At 41.3% G+C, this 21,822-nt stretch overlaps 1 protein-coding gene across 4 annotated transcripts; it reads right to left on the reverse strand.

The window, feature by feature from the left end:
* Window positions 1-1,226: 1,226 nt before the first annotated feature.
* XPA (XPA, DNA damage recognition and repair factor) lies at window positions 1,227-20,419 on the reverse strand. Of its 4 annotated transcripts, XR_007414085.1 has the most exons (7): window positions 19,657-19,965; window positions 17,637-17,747; window positions 13,209-13,314; window positions 12,519-12,684; window positions 10,740-10,857; window positions 7,959-8,191; window positions 1,757-1,895 (listed from the first exon to the last, which is right to left on the reverse strand). XR_007414085.1 is itself a non-coding variant. In XM_049116297.1 (6 exons), the coding sequence occupies exons 1-6, from the start codon at window positions 20,278-20,280 to the stop codon at window positions 1,747-1,749; spliced, it is 720 nt and encodes a 239-aa protein (XP_048972254.1). In that variant the 5' UTR covers window positions 20,281-20,419; the 3' UTR covers window positions 1,227-1,746. The 4 variants fall into 4 exon arrangements, 3 of the variants coding, with proteins under 3 accessions (XP_048972254.1, XP_048972253.1, XP_048972255.1); XM_049116297.1 differs by lacking the exons at window positions 7,959-8,191; window positions 19,657-19,965 and adding an exon at window positions 20,211-20,419 and having other exon boundaries at window positions 1,227-1,895; XM_049116296.1 differs by lacking the exon at window positions 7,959-8,191 and having other exon boundaries at window positions 1,227-1,895.
* Window positions 20,420-21,822: the final 1,403 nt, after the last annotated feature.

Consider the following 21,822-nt stretch of genomic DNA (forward strand, 5'->3'; position numbering starts at 1 on the left):
TTAATATTTTTCCCATTTTAACATGTCTTTTGTCAAAGTGAACATATGCTTTGTTTTTCCTTGATTGTAAATCTCCCTTCCAGGAACAATTCAGGCAGTAGTTCATATGAAAGTAAGTTTACTAGTTTCCAGGAAGAGCAAGTAGTTTGTTTTGTTGTAAAATTTACTAATCTGTAAATATACCTGAAAATGAGAAATGAGGAACGTGCCAACCTGGGTTGAGCACATTGGGCTGTTGGTGTTCTCTGGATAGGAGATTATCTTAAATTGATGAAAGAGTGAATAGAAGCATACCTGAAACTAGACAAATCTAGAATTATACTGTCCTGATGAGAATATGTGCTCATTAACAAGCTGCTATTGTGTGCCACGTGCCACAGACTCACCATATTTAATCCTTAGAAACCATCCCCCTGAGTGACTATGCCCAGCCAGCAGATAGAAAGGCCCACAGCTAAAAAGTGGAATGTGAACCACCTAGGTCCTATGGCTCAACGGCTCTTTATCTCCCACACAGTTAATATTGTTGTCAGCTACCTAGACCCTCCTTACTCTGTTGTCATCAAGCTGGAAGCTTTCTTGTGGTCCCAGGATGGTCTTGCTGCCCATTCTGAATCAATTTTTACAGAATCAATAATTTAAAAAAAAAAAAAAAAAAACCTGGCTAATATAGTAAATATTTCTATACTGAATTCTCAGAACAATTAGTAATTACAGTCTCAAGCCTATTTGAGTTGGACTTGTTTGGACTTGCCTGCCTTCAAGCATAATCTCCAGAATTGATCTGGAAAGGAAAATGAACCTATTTCTTCTGCTTGTAGCAACAGGACTAAAAAAAGCGGTAAAGAACAACTTGAAAATACCCAGTTTAACTTGAACAAGTTTTGTAATAATAACAATAATGCACAGACCTTGTAATCAAGCACAAATCCTCTTACTAGTTCTAACTACCTTGTAATCCTTTTTCTAACTACCTTGTAATCCTTTTGACAAAAAGGTCAAAACTGACTAAGCCTGTTCCAGATGTTTGGGGCAATGTCTGTCGGGTGTAGGTTATCACTTCCTTTAGAAATGCTTAGTAAACACAGAGGTTATCTTCCCTCCCAGGATTAAAGGAGGATATCTGTAAGCCACTTAGCATCACACCTGCCCGGCCCACAGTAAGTGCTCTGTAAATGTTAAGTTAGGATAAACTTAGTACCTTTTTTGATCAATAGGAGACAATATGGCTGTTGTTCCATTTTAATCCAGATTTGAAAAGGGCCATATAGACACAGACATTAGGGCCTGTGGTAGTAAACCATAAGGATACAGAAAACATGATCAGACTGCACAACTCAATCGCTGCTGTTGGTCAAGACATGGCCAACAACGGCTCCCCACCCCCTCATGTGGAGACAGAGTCTAGAAGACTCGTTAGCCTCTGGGGCCCAGTATCTACCACCATTCGCGTTGTTTCCTAGGAGAAGAATATGTTTCAGCTGCTTCTGCCCTTCATAAAAGCTCTTCCTCCTAATTCCAGTCTAGGGTTGGGTTTGGCTTCTTAGTTCTCAATTTTAGTTCTAACTTTTGAACCTACTCCACCCCTCAGCTCCCATCCCTATGGTAGACCCAGTATTTTGCCCACAACCAGACCTGCTGGACTGTAACTGAAAATTGCTCTTAAGCCATAACATACAAATTTCTTCCTGAAGCATTATTTACACGAGTGGTCCATTCATCTGTGAACACTTGACAACTAGTCGGTCACATCTTCTCATATGTCAACTCATGGCCACACACAGTACATGTCTTCCGATACATGTCATCCTCTAGGTTTTCTTCTGGTCCATATTCATGCTGATGAGCAACTGTTTCCCTTTTCCACAGGCTGCTTCTTACTGCTCGCCGTAATTCTAAGAAAATAAACAAAAGCCAGTTTTTCAGTGATGCTATTCAGCTGAAACCCAAAATCTATGAAGTGTGTATGTGTGTCTTCTATGAGGGACACCTGAGTGGCTCAGTGGCTGAGCCTCTATCTTCAGCTCAGGGTGTGATCCCGAGATCGGGATCGATTCCCACTTCAGGCTCCCCACATAATAATATAATAAATTATATAAGTCCCACTTCTGCTTCTCCCTCTGCCTATCTGTGTCTCATGAATAAAATCTTTTTTTAAAAAATAAACCTAATAGGGTTTACATTAATTTTATAACAAAAATTGATTCCATAACATTGGCCAACTTGGCCTGTGAAGTTACTCGTTGGAGCTACGTGAAATGGGAGCTACAGAAATGGGTAAGTGGGTTAGAGGGACAGTAAAACAAATTCAGAAGATTAGTAAAAGAGGATTTAGAAAAATGGCATTTGTTCAAGCAGCTAAGAAAAATGCCATAGCAGGAAAGGAGCATTTCACAGTTGCATGTGAGGGGCTGCTTCTATAAGCAAGATAACTAGAAAGCCAAGAACTCTGCTACTATGCTGGTGTTTCATCTTAGAAAAACCATGTACCTGACTTGAAGTCCATTCAGTTCCTTATGAGAGCAGTATTTTAGGAGAGGGATTGCCAATTATTGCAAAGTACAACCTAAATATAAGAATCAAAAACAAGATCTGGAAAAGAACCATAGCTTTTATTTTACTTATTTCGCAGGTAGGGAAATGGAACAAAAATAGCATGTGACCTCAGGTCATTTATATTCCACAGTTTAGAACTTTCTTCACTGTGTCATGTTAAAATGTCAAAAAACACAGTTGAGGGGTGCCTGGGTGGCTCGGCTGCCTAAGGGTCTGCCTTTGGCTCATTAAGCTCAGCAGGGAGCCTGTTTCTCCCTCTCCTCTGCCACTCCCCCCTGCTTGTGCTCTCCCATGCCCCTCTGTCAAGTGAGTAAATCTTTTTAAAAACCAAATAAAAAATAAAATGTTGGATGCTTTGAAAAGCAACTGAGCCAATCACATTTTAAAAGTTCACACTATATTGCCTGAAGAAACCAAATGCTTAGTGTTAACTGGAAATTAACAAGCTAATAACTCCTCAGTTTCCAGTTTAATGAATAAAAAGCAACACTAATTGTTGACATTTTTCTTATTCTGATCTATCAAGTGCTGACAGCACTACCTAAGGAAGAGTGTTACATCTCAAAAATCACTGTACACCAAGTGATCACATATTTTCTTTAATCCTCCTCATGATTAGTATCAAAATACTTGAATCTTTGTATTTCAGACTTTATTGTATCATAAGGATAAGCAGAGGTAGCACTACCTATTAGGCACTGTTCTAAGCACTTTATAAGCACATTTAATCCTCAAAGCCTTTGAGAGAAGTACAACTATCACTCAGTTTTAACATGAGAAAACCAAGGCCCAAAGAAGTGACAAACGTGCCTAAGGTCAAACCCAAAGGCCTGTCTAGCTCAGGTTCCTGTGACCAACCACTAAAGCTGGGCTGCTTTTTCCCACTCACCTCCATGAGAAGCACTTCATGAGACCACTGTTTTCAAGCTTCAACATACATACCTCTAGACAGTTTCCAAACTAGAGGGAACATTGTGTTTTCCTAATAATCATCTTTATTCCCACATCTGTCACATTCTGAAGAAGTTAATTTTTTCTAGACATACCTGGAATGCCTTTTTACTTTCGATTTATTTATTTATTCATGAGAAACAGAGAGAGAGAGAGGCAGAGACACAGGCAGAGGGAGAAGGCGGCTCCATGCAAGGAGCCTGATGTGGGACTCGATTCCAGGTCTCCAGGATCACACCCTGGGCTGCAGGCGGCGCTAAACCACTGCACCACCGGGGCTGCCCTTTTCACCTTATTTTCTAAAGAAAAAATGAAATGTGCTGACCAGCACAGATGCCTCGTGGTTTCAGACAATGACAGGGAGAGGTCTCCTGTTTGAGTTCCAATACCTCCCTGATACAAGGTATCCTAGCCACGTTTCCTTTACTGAGAAAATGCTCTCAAAATCTTACTGCATCCCAGTCCCTGCTAAGCTAACCTCCACCTAACTTGAGTGTTATGTGAACTCAGGAAGAGGGAGAAGAAAACTATTTGCTTAACACTAGAATACAGACAACAAAATCTAGTTTGCTATCCATAATTGGTCATAATTGAACATGAGGTTTTTACTAACTTTATGGCTTTTTCTTCCCATCAAGAATAATGGTAAGAAATAAAACCATTATCTTTAGTATTTACTAGACACTCCTGGAAAAACTTATGCTAGGAAATGAGGAAGTACTAAAATACTGGTATGTTTACCATTTTCTTGCCTTCTTTCCCTTGAACACTAGTCCTAAAGCCATTAAGTGGAGCAGGTAAAGCAGGCATCTGCGGTAGGGATGAGGGAGCCCAAGAAAAGTAAGGAGGCTCTCCCTGCTGTGGAGGCCACTAGCAACAGTGATGGGAATTACATACCGGGGTGTCAATCAAATGACTACATTAAGGATAATACGAATCAGGTTTCTTCTCAATGTCAGAGAAGGGAGTTACAAGCAAGGAAAGAAAAAGAATGAGCCCTAAAATTCTGAATTTAGAACTGGGTATATGAGTGTAAACTCAAGGTGTTAATTTACAACACATGGGGCAGATATAAAAAAAAAACAGATACGCACATGTTTTGCGCTATAAAGTAGAAGTTCTCAACAATGAAGACATGGCAAAAGGAAAGAGGAGCTAGCTTACAGAAGATTCCTTTTGGCCCAAATCTCAAGACAGTCTGAACATCAAAACAGGACAGAAATGAACCAAAAGCCATGGAGAAGATCAGGAATTCATGCATCCATACCAATAATAAATACATGGCAGAGAGGATGCTGTAGAGTGCAGACTTCTAACTGGCTAAATGTGGAGAGAGCACTGAAGTTCAAAAACCATTTTTGCAAAGAGCATACTAAAGACTGGTTCAAACAAGAACCATCCGTGAATAGATGCTAAATCTCAGGGGAGGTGTTGAGGAAAAGCAAGATATTTGGCCCATAACCTTTTTTTTTTTTTTTTTTTGCTTATATAATAAAAAATAAGTAACGTCATTATGGAAGGCTGATGGACGTATGTGTCCAGATAGGATACCCTAAGAAATAAGTCACTGATGTACAACCTCCCTCCTGAAATGCATAATGTGACTCTAACCATTGTGAAACATCAGAAAAGCCCCAAATGAAAAACATTTCTAAACAGGCAAGACGGGGAAAGGAAGAAACTTCTTCAAAAATGTCAATGTTAAAAGAGACAGGGGTTGTGGAAATATTCCAGAATAAAGAAATTTAGAAAGAGTGTACCTGGAGCCAAGCAATGCCTGATCCTAGACTGGATCCTGAGCTATAATGAAAAACTGCACAGGATGTTACTCGGCGAAGTAACAGAACTAGACTCTGGATGACAGGAGATAAAGATCTCACTACAACACTCTGGTCCTGCGAGGGACGCTGTTGCCAGGAAGCACGCATTGCAGCACTAGGAGTGGGGGAGGGATTGACGCGCAACCACCTCTTCAACAGCTCCGGCAAGTGTCACATGCAGAGTACAATGACACAACAGGCATCGTGCTAACAATAGATCAGTCTGGGGAAAAGATACAGCGGTGTCCTTTATATTATACTTATCTTTGCAATCTTATGGAACTTTCTGAACTTATCTCCAAATAAAAACTTAGAAAGTCAGGAGTTAGCTGGAAGGGGCCAAATGGGAGACCGTTTAAGTTTCAGAATGATGAACAGGATTGGACTATAATACCAATTTGAGAAGAAGAATCCATGAATCCAACTGATACTTGAAAAGCTCTTCCTAAAGGGAGTCAAATAATTATAGAAAGAATAACAGAAATAGAAAATCACCATTTCTATCCAGCCTAGTAACAACAGACTCGGGCAAGAATCATGCCCGTGTGCTAAAACCTATGAGCGAGACTTAAGAAAGAAGATGCTCGCTCACACAGTACCTAAGAGGACCCCACAGATTTCCTACTAATTACAAAGAAGAGAGGGCACCTGGACAATGGGCAAACCTAGCAGACACCACCTCAACCGAGCCATCAGACGACACAGTAGGACTCTTAGCTGAGAGCATGTGCCACATGACACAGCCACATCACCTGGGAAGGACTCCTACCAAAAATGCCCAGAATCTAATTGTGAGGAAATAAACTGCTAATAAACCTAAATAAGGACGTTCTGCAAAACAGGTGGTGGTCTCCAAAAAAGTAGTCCTAAAAACCGCTGAAGGCCTGAAAGAGTACAGACAGTATCACCTTTGAATGGCCCTTGGATCCAACAACTAAAAAACCGTGAGGGACAGCAGAACGACTGGATGTCTAGGACACATCGGACAACAGCATTATGTTAATATTACATTGTTTTTTATTTTTTAAGATTTTATTTATTTATTCATAGACACAGAGAGAGAGAGGCAGAGACACAGGCAGAGGGAGAAGCAGGCTGCATGCAGGGAGCCCAATGTGGGACTCGATCCCAGGTCTCCAGGATCACACCCCAGGCTGCAGGCAGCGCCAAACCGCTGTGCCACCAGGGCTGCCCTAATATTACATTTAATCACAATGTTCTCAAGCAACTTTTAAATGGTCAACCGAGTGTGTGTGTTGTAAAAAGATGTGGCAAAATGTCACCATTTGGTGACATCAAGTTTTTAAATAAAGATGAGCGTTTTAAATTACTTCATTTAAGCCACTTAAAACTTTGGAAAGTAGAGGTCACGCCCTACTGCTGAGTGAGAAGAGGGAGGCAGAAAGGTCAGAGCCTAGACGTGGGAAAGACTCACTAGCCCTGAGAGAGCTCAGGAGCCCTGGGGTGCGGTGGGATGGGATGGGGTGGGGTGGGGTGGGGAGGGAAAGCCCCCCTTCCCGAGCCAAGCAGCACTGAAGTCTAGTGGAGCTAGAGAACAAAACAGCTTCTGTTACAACCTCCTAGTCCTGCTGGTCTAGAATTTCACAGCACAGAAAGCTGTGGACTACCTCTGGGGAAATTTATAAAAATGTTCCTGCTAACCAGTCCTTGCTATGGATATCTTCAGATAGATATTTTTACCTGAAGTTGTTTTCCCCTAAATCCTTGTTTCAATGAAAAATTTATGCCACTCTAAAACTTGTATTTTATTTGCCTTAGTATCTTAATTTTGTAAAAGCATCAGCTTGTATTCAAAGAACCCCAAAGCTGTTTATGAGGTAAACTGACAGGGCAAGGAGCTGAGAGAGACCAAACGTTTCTAAATATTCAATGGAAGGGCAGGAAGTTGTGACCTAGGGTGCCTCTTGTTAACTAGAGGAAAAAAAAAAATATAGAGGGGAAAAAAAAATCACAGGGAGATTTCAAAAAACATGATGCTTTGATCTTATCTTGTCCTCCATAAACTGAAGCAGAGGAGCATGGAACTGTGTCCTTCAAACTCTACTGAGAGAAGCCTGAAAACAGTCATAAATATAACCACAGGCCCCGCATATAAACTGTCCACACATTTAGAGCCCCAAAGAGGGCTTTTCCTACCCTCCTCTTTTGGGGGGAAAAGTGAATAGTAACAAATAGAAATAATTTTTCATCTTTAGAAGGCTTACCTCTGCCAGTACTAAATAAAAGAAAACGGAGTGTAACTTTAAAGAAAAGTCTTATCTCCACCTTATCTTGCATGGCGAGGCATGCAAGCCCAAACGTTCTGTGTATTTGTACCAAATGAAAGTTCTCTTCCAATAGCAGAGCCAGCACACACTGCATTTTTTTGAAATTCAGTTAAACTGAGCAGGAGTGATGCCATCATTTCTACTTCTGCCTTCTTAGATCTAAGAGATCTATAACAATATGAATTTGCTGACAATTCTTGTCTTTAACCTTTGTCTATATTTATACTTTATTTTTTTATATATAAATACTTTAATACTACTTATACTTAAATTTCTTCTGTAGTAAAACCAATTCTTTCTCAAGCAGATCACATTCTAAAAGCAGGTAAATGTAATCTCTTACCTTTCCATAAGGAAGTAAGCTTTGTGTCAGCTTCTTTGTGGATCAAAATCAGAAGAACAAGAGGAACCAGGTTCCAATTTCTTTTCAACTAAAAAACCTTTAGACTTGCTTTTATTCCTCTCTGTTCTGAGCAAACTGCACGGTAAGCTCCTTGTTTCTAATCTCTACAGTGTCTACTCCACTCTCAGCCCTTTTTGGCCTAGTCAGGAGAACTGGAACATGTTCACCAACCTCTAAAGTAAACCAACAAGAAGAAGCCATAATTAAAGAGGGTACCGTGTTGACCTCTGCACATGAAACACCAAAGACAGGGGAGTATTGTTTTTACAACTGAGAGAGCTCTCAGGTTCTCATATGCAAAGGAAAAAGAAAAACACCACTCAGAAAAACTTCCTCAAAAAGACATGCTTCATTCCAACAAGAAAGGAACTCAATTAAAGAAACCAGTGTCAAGGGTCCAGAAAAAAATTCAGGGCAAATTTGAACTCTTTAAGGAAGAGGGAAATCCATAGTTTTATCTGGTGATTAATAGCAGCAATGTAATACCATGGGGAAAACAGCCAGTTATATTTGAGTTAACATTTCCTTAAGCTAATACCTATAAAAATTACATAAATCTTAAAAGAACTGTTCTATTTATACTAATTTGATCTATAGGATTATCTTAAGTTTTATAGAAAAAGTATAAAACAGATGCTATAATCTTTTACTATTAGTCGAATTATAAGAACTTGGCCACATTTACATGATATCTTGACCAAATTACAGAAATAGTATCTAAATACAAATTACATATAGTCCCCCCATTTTAAAGTATTTCATCATTTTGTAGGTCTAAGTCTTCAATTCTTTATCCATTTACTACTGTTTGCACCAAAATACCATCAGAAAAGTGACTTTTAGAGGCAGCAGAGAGGGAAGAGTGGAGGCAATGCAGGTAGCTGGAGTTACCAAAAACCCCAGCCTGGTCTGTAATTAGTCTGTCACTCTGCCCTCCCCTCTCACACCCAGTAAGAAGCTTCTGTTACTTTATCTTCGAGGCTCTCCTTGATGCTGGAAGAAGGGAGGGCTGAGCTAAAACATGAGGTGGAACATAATGTAATAAAAGATGAAAGGAAAGGACTAAACTGAAAAGAAGTCTTTCCAAAGCCTCTCAGTTGGTCCTTGCAGGTGTTCTCAGTGATGGTACAGCAGTGGCTCATCTAGGGAAGATTCTTCAATGAAAGGCTTTTACATGGCAGTTTGCTACAAGAAATCTAACAAAGCCACAGAAGTGTGCTTACCCCCCAACTCAGGAGCTGAGGTCTTAGATAACTCTAACTTCTATAAAGATGTGTTGTGTGTAAGGATGTTTATCATGAGGTTTTGATAAACTTTATAAATGTCCAACAGTGCTTCCATTTTTATATGAAATATTTTTAAAGAGTCATGCATAGGAAAGAACTAGACAAACTGACACTAAGACATCACTACTGATGGTCTCTGGGCAGGAGACTACTACAAGTTTGGACTTTCCCAACTTTTCTGCACTGTACATGAATTAATCTTATAATGAGAAGAGGAAAAAAATACCCTCACAAGAAGAAACAAGGCAGGCTGACACTCAATTTTTGTTGTTTTAACACATCTGAGCTATCTTCCAAAATCTCTTCTAAATCCTAAACACCTAAGCAAAATTATTTATTCTGGCTAAAACACTCATTTTAAATGGATATGCATAAGCCTGTACATACATAAGATACATGCTATCCATATACACCCTACACCACACTGGGACTCTACAATTACCATATGAAGAACACTAGTATCTACCATGTAAGACTCTTTCCAGGGATTCTGTGATCTAGCACAGAGGGCTCTTACTGCTCCACCACTATCACGGTACTGATCACACTCCAACAGGATTTTAGGTTTACTGGCCTTTGTCTTCTGACTAAGCCTGACTCCAGCACTTATGTTAGCACAGTGTCTAGAACACAGTGGACACTAATTACCGGACGCACTGATGGACAGATGAATGACTACTTGCACATATGCATACACAAATGGATGGACATAAAAAGAGATAGATGGAGAAAGGAATGGATAGACAAATGTATGGACAGAGGAATGAATGTACCAATGGAGATGTTCAGTTATGAAAACTTGCTTTCAGTCCCACCTCGCTAATATCTATGTAACAAGTCACTCTACCCTTCTAGATCTTTTATTCACATATAGAAGAAAAATGATTAGACTCGCTGATGTGAGAAGACTCCCTCTAGCCACTAAATTAGAGGACTAACAGGCACAATTTTTGCATTTTAGCAATTAAGTTTGCTGGTGGATGTCCTTTTCATAACCTTGTTAGTCATATGATGCCATGAACTGATACCAAATCCTTGACCAAGGATATCTGTCTGATCATTGTTCCTACATAAACACATAATTCACTTTGAGAGGAGGACTTACACACTTTTTAGAACTACAGTACTCTGAGGTTTGCACTGAGAGCCTTAAATACCAACCTACTGAGAGCAAGCTTTGTCTTTTCTTTCTTCAGTCTATTGAAAAACATTCCAATCTACTGGTGATAGATCTTTAAACAAGAACAACTTGTTTAGCTAAAGTCTGTCTGCAAGTCAATAAAATACAATCCTTCATGAGATCAATGTAACCACTTTTACTTTTTCAAAGATTTTTAAGTAATCTCTACACCCAATGTGGGACTCAAACTCCCAACCCCAAGATCAAGAGTCTCACACTCTGCCAACCAGGCCAGCCAGGTGCCCCTCCACTTACCTTTTACTTTCTTATCAAATTTCTTCTGTTTCATTTTCTCTCGGTTTTCCTGTCGAGCTTCCTTTGCTTCTTCTAATGCTTCCTGACTACCCCACACTTCAAGAGATCTCTTCACAATCTACAACACAGAATCCAGATTTAATAAGCCGTGATTCAGTCGTTAAGTATTATAAAGTCATAATGATTAAATCCATGGACACCAAAACGTGATCTCACTCAAGGGCAATTTTATAAGTATTTGAAATTTTTAAGAGATTTTTTTAAAGAGTGCTAAGAAACAGCTTTAGTAACACCTCTATCTAGGCCTACAGGACCGTCAGTAAACATTTGCTCAGACTCTAAGTACAAGAGTCTTCCTCTAACTGCTTCTCTGCTACATTGTTTCCACATGAATCCACAGAAGTACCAGCAGTCAGTGGGTCTGATGAGTTTTGTCACACTCACCTAAAAATCTGCAGACCAATTAGCCACAGCCCATCTCCACATGAGATCATTTCCAAAAACCTCTCACTGCGGAGAACCAGTCCAGACTGCTCCACTCCTCCCCGGTCTCTTACTAATTTCTGGTCTTTCGGGTATCATCTTTTTAAAAAAAAAAAATAACTCTGGTACCTGAATGACCTAAAGTATTTATTCTAGTTTTAAAACTTTGCATTACAATCTCTTGACTCTTTATACTTATTTACATTTAGATTAACACAGGTACAAAGAATTATGCTCAGGACCTCTCAACAAGAGAGCCAAACTCAAATTTCTTCCTAATATAATCAAGTGATATACTGGCATTTCCTAAATTCTAAAACATCACATTTCCAAACTTTAACACCCTAAGGATGCCACCATAGCAGCAAACTGCTTACTGGTGCTGTAACAGCTGAATCAAAAGTATGTCAGAATTGGACTCTGAATGCAAAGAAGTATAGGACTACCTTAATAAATCTGGTGTACCTGCCTTTCCTATTTATGTATGCACAAGCAGGATATATAGAAAAAAAAAAAAACCTCTAATAACTCTAATGGCACTATTTCAGTAAGTATAAAAGCTCCAAGTGACAAATAAGCATTGGGTTGGCATTTTTTCATTTTGACTGATACATAAAATAATGGTGAATCTTTTTTTTTTTTTTAATGGTGAATCTTCTAATTGACAGGGTCTAAGGTTTAATAAAATTCAATAAATGATTGGTTTTACAATGTAGTTTCTTAATTTTATTTGAAGCTACTGGGATTTTCTAGTATTTTCCAATTAACCTGCTCTAAAGCAATGTCTATCAATATATTTTTATATAATGGCACAGAAATATAACGTCTGTAGTGCAGGAGACTGTGACTCAAGGGACTCACACTAAGTGGGTAACCAACTCTGCATATCACCACAACACAAAAAGGTGAGAAGAGCCAATCTGAGACACAGAAGAGTTACATGGACACTTGACACGGTTCCAGAGGAGTATTTCCCAAGTGAAGTTAGATTGAGGCATTTGTGAAGTTCCTGAAACTTTCTAGGATTTTCATTGGAGGGTGTGGGTGGGTAGGGAAATGGGGTCCAACTTAGTTCCCAAGTTGTACTAGTAACATTACCTAATAGTAATTTATTTGCTCCAAAGTACCACACCAAAATGTGAAACCAGATGTTATTAAATGTCATTACACAGGACTATGACTCATTTGTAAAACAACACAGGAAGCAAAACTAAGCTAATTATAACTAGTTTACCATTAAAACTTCACCTGACCAAGGGCTTAAAATGACTGATTATAATATAACAGATCAGAGACCTGTAATTTTAGGTAGAGTTTCATATCACCCCATTGTGAATGATGAGGATTCTTCTTAACAATAAATTTCAGCGGTGGTTCTCTTTTCTCTAAATCACAGTCTTTCAGAAGATATTCTTGTTTGGCTTCTGTTTTAGTTATGAGCTTGTGTTTATCATCAGCATCTCTGAAAACAAATCAAGTCCAGTACTATGTTAGTTATTTTAAATAAACTAGGTTTTCAAACAGTCTAACAACCTAGGGGCATGCATGACAAAACATGATTTTAAAATAGTTTTCCTTCAACTCATGGTCAAGTTAGCAGCATAAAAAACGTAACAGAAAGACCCTAGTCCAGTAACCAGCATGTCAATACACAGGGGATCCTGAGCAGCCGGAGGAAGAGGACGGTTAGGAACCTGCTACCAAGAGATGGTAAAGACCCACCAGGCCCACAGCAAGAAGGAAGACGGATCTATAGCTGAACCAGGGCCATCCTTCCTATTTATGTGGCATATCATCACTGTGATAAGCACAAGCTTCCTATGTTTCTTTGGCAAAATGGATACCATGGAAATTTTAGTAAACACCCAAAACAAAAATCGTAATTGCTAAGAATTAAATCCAAATGGATCTAATTATTGTTTTGCCCTAAACCTTAAATGCAAACATTAAACTTTAGCAATTGAGAACGTTGTCTGAAATAAGTACCTGCAGTTATCACAAGTTGCCAGATCAAAGTGACTCATAAGGTAAGAATCCATAAATTCTTTACCACATTCTTCACATATGGCATAATCAAATTCCATAACAGGTCCTAAAGAAATAAAGGTTAATTCTTTAAGTTTCCTTTTCTGTGATTTAGAACATATTTTCTCCTATCTTCAGTTTATCAGCATATACTTTATAACTGACACAAATATATTTACATAAAGGGCAAAATCATGTATTTTGTATTGCTGCTGTAACAAATCATCATAAATCTTCTGGCTAAAATAACAGAAATTTATTAGCTTAGAGAGCTGTAGTTTGTAAGTCTGACATGAGTCTTAGTGGGCTGCATTCCCTTCTGGAAGTTTTAGGGGACAATCTATTACCATTTTCAGCTTCTAGAGGCTGCTTGCCTTCCTTGACTCATGACTCCCTTCCTCCATCTTCCAAGCCAGCAGTAAGAGCTTCTCACATCACTCTGGCTTCTTACATAATCACACCTCCCTGGGACTCTCTCCTGCCTTTTACTTTTAAGTACCTCTAAGTACACTGGGCCCACCTGGATAGTAGAGAACAATCTCTCACACATCTCAAGGTCTTTAACCTTAATCATATCTGCAAAATCCCTTTTGCTAAGTTGAGGTAATATACCACGGGTTCCATGGCAATTAGAATATGGACATCTTTGGAGACCATTATTTGCCTACCACCATACTGTTGAGAGTACAAAGGAGGTGAGTCCCAGAGTAGAAGGGAGGGGAGGCGGCTGCCTACAGACAGAGAAGATGGGCACTAATATAGAACATGGAAAGAGCAAGTCAACACTAGGAGAGACAAAACAGAATTCACTTACAAATGGGAAATTTTCTCCCCTCCATTTCACCCTACCATCACCATAAACAGCAATACACTGATCTCAACAATGAGACTGTAAACTTGAGGGTGGACATTATATTTAGCTATATATCCTCAACTCCCAGCATACAAACTAAGTAAAGCTCAATTTTTTTTTGAGGACTTCAAATACCTAGCTAAGGATCTTTATTCTATTAGTCTGAAAGTTTTATTAGTAAATCTTTAGGATGATTGTTACTGCCAAGCCCCAGCTCTGAGAACTGCCACAACTCCCAGTGGCAAGGAGAGTCATCAATTGTTCACAACTAGTTCAACACATTCCTATCACTGTCTTCCCTTACCTACTTCCAACACAACAAGGTCAGTTAAGAGTCTACCACCACCCCCTTCATTCTACTCATCTCCAAACTCTAACAAAAATATCTCTCTTCCTTATAAAATATTAGCAAGGTGTAGCTACAGACCACAGGAAAATTAAAAATACAGTCAAAATTAGAGCTTCAAAAACTCCATTACTAGAACGTGTTAGAGTGGAGAAAAACCATGGTCTGAAATACCAATTAGGAGACTACTGCATAGTATTTTTTTCTTCCATTACAATTTGCAATTTTTTTGCCTTTTTTTTAGTTCAATTCATTAACATATAATGTATTATTAGTTTCAGAGGTAGAGGTCAGTGATTCATCAGTCTTTTATAACACCTGGTGCTCATCATATCACGTGCCCTCCTTGATGCCTGTCGCCCAACTACCCTATCCTCTCACCCCCACCCTTCCATACTGCATAACATTATTAATCAAGTCATAAAATATGCATTTTCCTAATTTTAGAAGTCTTTATAATGAAAAAATTTAAATGTATAGAATAATGATTTTTCTACTCCCATCACTCCCTTTAAATTTACCATGTGGAAATTGGCAGGCTACTGCTAGAACCTTCCCTCCTCACCATTCATTCATTCACCTACTTATTTGTTATTGATACAGACTCACAGATTCTATTTTTTCCAATGGCATATCACTCAGTAGTGTCCTTAATTACTTCGGTGCTCAAACTGTCTCAGATTTGGCCAGCCAGGAGCCCCTTCAAGCTGCATAACATACTTGTATGTATGTATACACTGTATAACTGACAGTGTATTAGTTTCAGATGTCTAACATAATGATTCGATATTTATATATATTGTGAAATTATCCCAATAAGTAGTTAACATCTGTCACCATTCATAATTCACAAAATCTTTCTTATGAGAACTTTTAAGATCTACTCTCCTAGCAGCTTTCAAATACACAGCATGATAATATTACTAGTCAACATCCTCATGATTTATTTTACAACTAGAAGTCCATATCAATCACCTTCACCCCCGCTTGCCCTTATCACCTTCCTAGTGATTCTGATGAACCTCTGTTCTAGATTATAAAAGCATTTGATAGGCTTTGCTTTATAGGCAAATGACCCATATAATTTAATGGTCTGAATAATTTTTATTTCTCTCAGCTATGTGGAAGCTCTTTAAAAATGAACAAAAGTTGATGGGGGGGGGGGGGGTTGCCTGCGTGGCTCAGCTAGTTAAGCATCTGACCCTTGATTTCTGCTCACGTCATGATCTCATGGGTCTTAGCCCGCGGCGGACTTCATGATCAGGGTAAGGAGAGTCTGCTCCTCCCCCACTCTCCAAAATAAATCTTTAAAAAAAAAAATGATAGAAAATATCAATCTGGCCCCTTGTTTTTTTCTACCCACATAGGTCAGCCACATAAAGTTGTACAAGCCCCCTTGTGCAAAGGCATCTGGCCAGGGGGGCAAACAGTGGCTAAAATGCAATCTATGACCACTATGTAAGCCATGAAGCCTGGCTCAGGCTTAGTCAGCCCAAAGAATGAGGGCCTTTTCTAACCTGTCTTCCAAAGGGGACACTGTTGAAGGAAATAATCAAGAGGACATGATAGCCAGCTGACCTATGAGACGGATCTGGGCAATCCAAGACTCCTCACCGTCTACCTTGTTCTTGGAATGCTCATTCTGTCCACCAGCCCCACAATAGGAGCTGTTCCAAGGACAAACCTTGAGAGAGTAAGGTGTCATTGAGGCCATCTGACCCGAATATGCAACTGAACCCAGTTAAGCCTCTGTATTAGGCATCATTAAGATTTGGCAGGTGGGTTCAGAGTCTACTCATCTTGCAGCCACCAAAGACAAGCCTCATAAGTGCCCTTGCTAATTAAAGCTGCCACCTACCAATCTGGAGTGGCCGACTCCTTCAGCCTCTTGCCCGCTGTGTATCAGGCCAGTTTGCAAACCAACACACACCTTTCTAACTTCCACAAATTCACTATCTGCAAGCAGTAGCCACAGCATCAATGTGTGAATTAACAGCCAATGCCACATGTATACCTTAGTTAACCAGGAAGGCATTACAATAGGTTATCAATAAATATTTGTTATGTGATCTGTTCAATGAAAGTATAGGCTTTATAGCCCACAGCTGAGTGCAAAATCTGCAGACAAAAGTTACAATGAGACTTCATATCCATAAAATCATAGGGACTTTAAAGGTCTTTAATTCAATGCCTTCCCTTCCCATCCAAGGCTTCTGTAATATATCCTGATCAGGTCTTTCAATCTCTGAACTCCTTCAATGCTTTGCTACTTAGAGGCAATTCACTTGGTTAGGATATTTTTCCATTTCACAGAGTCACCACGAGACTCACATGATATATGTGCCAACATTCTATTCTATATATGTGCCACAGTGCTAAATATATGCACAGTATTCCTTCATTATACTGGGCTGAGATCTCCCTCACTGTATTGTAATTGTCACCCACTGCTCCAGGTTCTGCCCTCCAAAGCAAATCATAAGTATAATCTCTCTTCCACAGAGAAACATTTCTTACACGTGCAGGCAGTTAAAAGTGTTCTCTAAGTGAAACCTACCCAGTTTTGGCAACTCCTCTCACATGTCAATTTGAAGACATCCATTTTGACCAACCTATTCTGGACACTATACACTTGTCAATATCCCTCTTAAATATGGCATCCAAATTGAACAAATATTTTAATCCTTCCGGTCTCAGCTTCTGAAAACGTGCAATAGAACAGGACTCTCATCTACCTCGATGAACATATAACATTTCTGTTGCCACAGCTAAAACTAAAATAGGTTTTTTAAGCTTCCCCAAGGATAAATAATATATATATATATATATATATATATATATATATATATCCCTCCAAACTAATAAAAGAATGTCCTAAATTTTATCTCTTGGGTTCTGGCTTTTCATTTCACCCTATCAAGACAACTGAGTATACTATTAGTTAATAGATTGGCTGTCCCTGCCTATTATAAAACAACAGCATCAACCCTAAGTACACAGACTACAAGTTAATCACTGCCAAATCTCTTTAATTTTTAATCTACTAGCAAAACTGCCAAAGTGCATTCCTCTTACAAAGCTGACCTGCTCACTGACAAGTATAGCATTATTTAACATCAACTTACAAAGAGTTATGCATGTTACTCAAAATGACCAATCTAGATACCTAGTTTCTGAAAATACACTCTACCTGGTTGATGGATAACTTTTCCAATTTTATGTTCTTCTTCTTCTTCTTCTTCCAGAATGAAGCCTCCTCCTGTGTCAATGATTTTCGGGGCTGCTTTTACATTAGCCATACCTATGAAAAGTAAGTAAAAGTGGTCAATGGCTTAACTAGGTAAGCCCGTATGTTCCTTTGTGCATAAACAGGTTAATATATATCAAGCAAGACAAGGATGTCCACTATTAACACCTCTACCCAATATTATACTGAAGGACCCAACTAGTGCACAATGGTAAGAAAATAAAATGGGCATATAGGCTGGAAAGGAATAAAAACAGTCTTTATCCACAGATAATGTGATTATGTATGTAGAATATCTACGAGAATCTACAATCAGAACTGAGAAATAACATCTAGGAAGAGGTGTAACACCTCTACAATGCAACCACCACTTAGAATAAAATCAAAGACCTAAATATAAATAGAGAAATATATCACATACAGATTGGAAGCTTCAGTATCATATTTGGTGCTGAGATTTGTCTTCAGTATTTTTATTTCAGCCTACTGTAAGATTTTCATTTTATGTCTGCGCTAGCACATAGGCTAAAGCACATAGGAAAAGACTGAGAAGTTGCTTAGAATGTGGTGCTAAGGGCCAGGGGAAACATCCAGGCAGAGCAGCAGAGAGAAATGGGGCTTTGTCTTGGCATGACTGAGCATTGTTCAGTATCTTGCTCAAGTTATGGGCTCGACTACTCCAGCTGGTCCAAACCGAACTCCTTGAAGCTCAGCAGGGTGTATACCATGTTACAGCATAGTTCAGTTCAGTTCTCAGATAAGTGCCCTAACAGAATATTCAGCCTGCCTTGCTTTGCATGATCAGAAGTTTAATACTATGTTCTTTTTTGCATCCATTCCACAGCCATTTAGTACAGATCTACAAAGCTTGGTGAAATCATGAGTATGAATTAACGCAAATGAACAACTTTCGTCCTGACTCTAGAACATCTCAAGTTGAGAAAGGAATTTTTTTAAAAAGTTTTACTTGGGGATCCCTGGGTGGCTCAGCGGTTTAGTGCCTGCCTTTGGCCCAGGGTGCGATCCTGGAGACCCAGGATCGAGTCCCACGTTGGGCTCCTGGCATGGAGCCTGCTTCTCCCTCTGCCTGTGTCTCTGTCTCTGTCTCTCTCTCTATTAAAAAAAGAAAAAAAAAGAAAAAGTTTTACTTATTTATTCATGAGACACACAGAGAGAGAGGGTGGGGGGCAGAGACACAGACAGAGGGAGAAGCAGGCTCCATGCAGGGAGCCCGATGTGGGACTCGATCCCAGGACTCCAGGACCACGTCCTGGGCTGAAGGCAAGTGCTAAACCACTGAGCCACCCAGGGACCCTGGAGAAAGGAATTAAAAAAAACAAACTAGAAAACAGGATGAAACCAGAACTCTCCAAAGTAGCTAGAATTGGCAGATCCAGTGTCAGTATGAATATCAAGACATGCTATCAGCTCCCTCCTGTCATTTTTCTTTTCTTCTGGCTGATGAAAAGGGGTAGTAGATGACACAGCTCTAAAGTACGCTCAACACAGTATAGCATGTAGCTTTAGGAACAGGTGTACTTCATGTCATAGAGGCAGTCTTGAAAAACTGCATGTCCACCAAACTATTTTAGGTGCCCAAAGGAAGACGACAGTGCAAAGTTATAGGACATAAAGGTACCTACATGAAAGACATGCAGTCAAGGGCTGCCCTAAGAAAAGGGGGCGGGGGGAATAAATTTCAGACAGATGTAACAGACGCCTGGCACAGAAGCAGTTGGTGGCAGGAAAAGGCCAAGAAGCCAGTATGGGACGGGATGCGCTCCATTCTAGTCCTGATTAGCTTGTGAACCCGCCGCGATGAAGCCGGACAGGCAGATCCCTTTCCTTCTCTGGTCCTCAGTAAATCACCGCTCCCCAACCCTGCCCTGATTATCTCCAAGTTAACAAGTCAGCTAACTCGAGAGATGGGAGTCACAGCAGGTGCTACCCTAGAGAGCCTCACGAAGCCAGTCGCTCGCGTCCGTTTGCCCGCGGTGCCCGGCACGTAGCAGGTGCAGGATCCCAATACGCGCGCAGTCGCCTTTTTGGTGACGGGGATGAACCCGGGGGCGGTGCGGGGTGATCCCCGAAATGGGCCACGAGCCTGAACGCTCTATATGCGAGGCCCACCCCTGGCCCTTGGACGCGCAGCGGGGCCGGAAAGGGAAAGCTAAGGCGCCGACCGACAGCCCGACGGCCCGACGGCCCGACACCGGCTGGGACGCCCCGACCGGTGAGGGCGGCCGCATCCCCCAACCTCAGCGGAGAGCGGGGCCACCTGGGTGCAGGGAGGAGGCCCGGGCTCCAGCGCTTAACCGCTGGCGCTCTGGGCTCCGCGTCGGCCCTGGGAGCGGCCTCCCCGCGCGGCACCGGGCCCGCCGGAGGGAAGGGGCAGGCGCCGCCAGGGCCCAGACCTCCGGGAGCCGCAGCCGCCGTCGCCGGGTAGGGCCGGGCCGCCAGCCGGGCCTGGCGCAGCATCAGCGCCCGCTGCCTCTTCCGCTCGATGCTCGCCCGCACCGAGGCAGGCAGCTCCGCCGGCGGTTCCGAAGCCGCCGGCTCCGGCGAGGGTCCCCCAGGCGGCCGCCATCTCCAGACGCCCCGAAGAGCCGAGGCTCCGGCCCCGCGCACGCGCACTGGCGCCGAAGCCCGCCCAGCGCGCGGTCAGGACGCCGGCACCGCCTCCCGGGCGACTCCGCTCGGCGGCCGCTGAGAAGGAGAGCGCCTGCGCGACCTGAGGCGGCTGGGGCGGGGCGGGAGGAGGGGGCGGGGCGGGAGGAGGGGGCGGGGCGGGAGGAGGGGGCGGGGCGGGAGGAGGGGGCGGGGCGGGAGGAGGGGGCGGGGCGGGAGGAGGGGGCGGGGCGGGAGGAGGGGGCGGGGCGGGAGGAGGGGGCGGGGCGGGAGGAGGGGGCGGGGCGGGAGGAGGGGGCGGGGCGGGAGGAGGGGGCGGGGCCTGCGCAGCGTCAAGGCAGGGAACTAGAAGGGGCGGGGCTGAGGGCGGTGTCCAGGACCCGGTCATCCTCAAAATCCTGGTCTTGCCTGGTGGTCCAGAATATACGCTTTGGAGTCAAATCTGGGTTAAGTTCTAGCTCTGACATTTACCATTGGTTGCTTGAACAACTTACGTAACCTCAGGTAGATTTCTTCAGGAGCTAAACGAGGATGATGACAGACCGCTTCCTGGGTTGTTGGATAGATTAGCGGCCAAGGTGTCCAGCCCAACGCCTGGCATATAGAAAGCTTCCAAAAATAGTAGCAGCTAGTAGTACTAGCAGTGCCAGTCAAAAAAGCCCCATAGATGATTCATCTGACTTTATTATGAAAACATGGCATAGGGGGCAGAGCCTTAGATTCGAAATGGGAAACCCTGGGTTCTAACTCTCACCCGCTATATGACATCAGGGGTACCAAAGCTGATATGCACGAACTTGGCTGTCTTTTCCATGAAATATTCCTTCAGTGCGGATGAAATGCCACCAGGTAGACAGTGGGTTTGGATTTGAGTCAAATCCTGACTTCCCAAAAGTGTGGTAAATGGAGCATTTTGCAAGAAATATTGCATGCTTTCCCAAAAACGTATGCTTTTTTATTACAAACGAAATTTCAAATGAAACCAGAAGGCCCATTATCTTCTAATTATTACATATATCATTAAAGACTAGTTTTCAGAACACCGAGGTTTCACACTAGTTTTCAATGATTAAAATTTTAGCAGAACCACCTAGTGGTTCTAATTTATTTATTATTAATTTATTTATTTAATCTAATTTGTTGATTATATTATTCACATATATTAAATATAACTTAGTATATTTAATATATATAAATATAATCTATATTTAATATATATTTTTTAAATCTGGAGAACATTATATAAAGCAGATAAATGCTCAGATCTTCTGGTTGAATGGAGATAGAGATCTCTCAAGCAATCCCTGTTTCCTTACCCCTCAGATTCCTTTCTCTTCCTATTTGTTGACCTTGTCCAGGTGACAAAATCTCAAATTCCATATAACACCAAAATCCCAAACAATAAAAGCAAAAATTTGATAATTTGGACTTCATCAAAATTTAAAACTTTTGTACATCAAAGAACCATCAAGAGGCGCCTGGATGGCTCAGTCGGTTAAGC

Source organism: Canis lupus, chromosome 11 (genome assembly GCF_003254725.2).
Source record: "Canis lupus dingo isolate Sandy chromosome 11, ASM325472v2, whole genome shotgun sequence".
Lineage (NCBI taxonomy): Eukaryota > Metazoa > Chordata > Mammalia > Carnivora > Canidae > Canis > Canis lupus.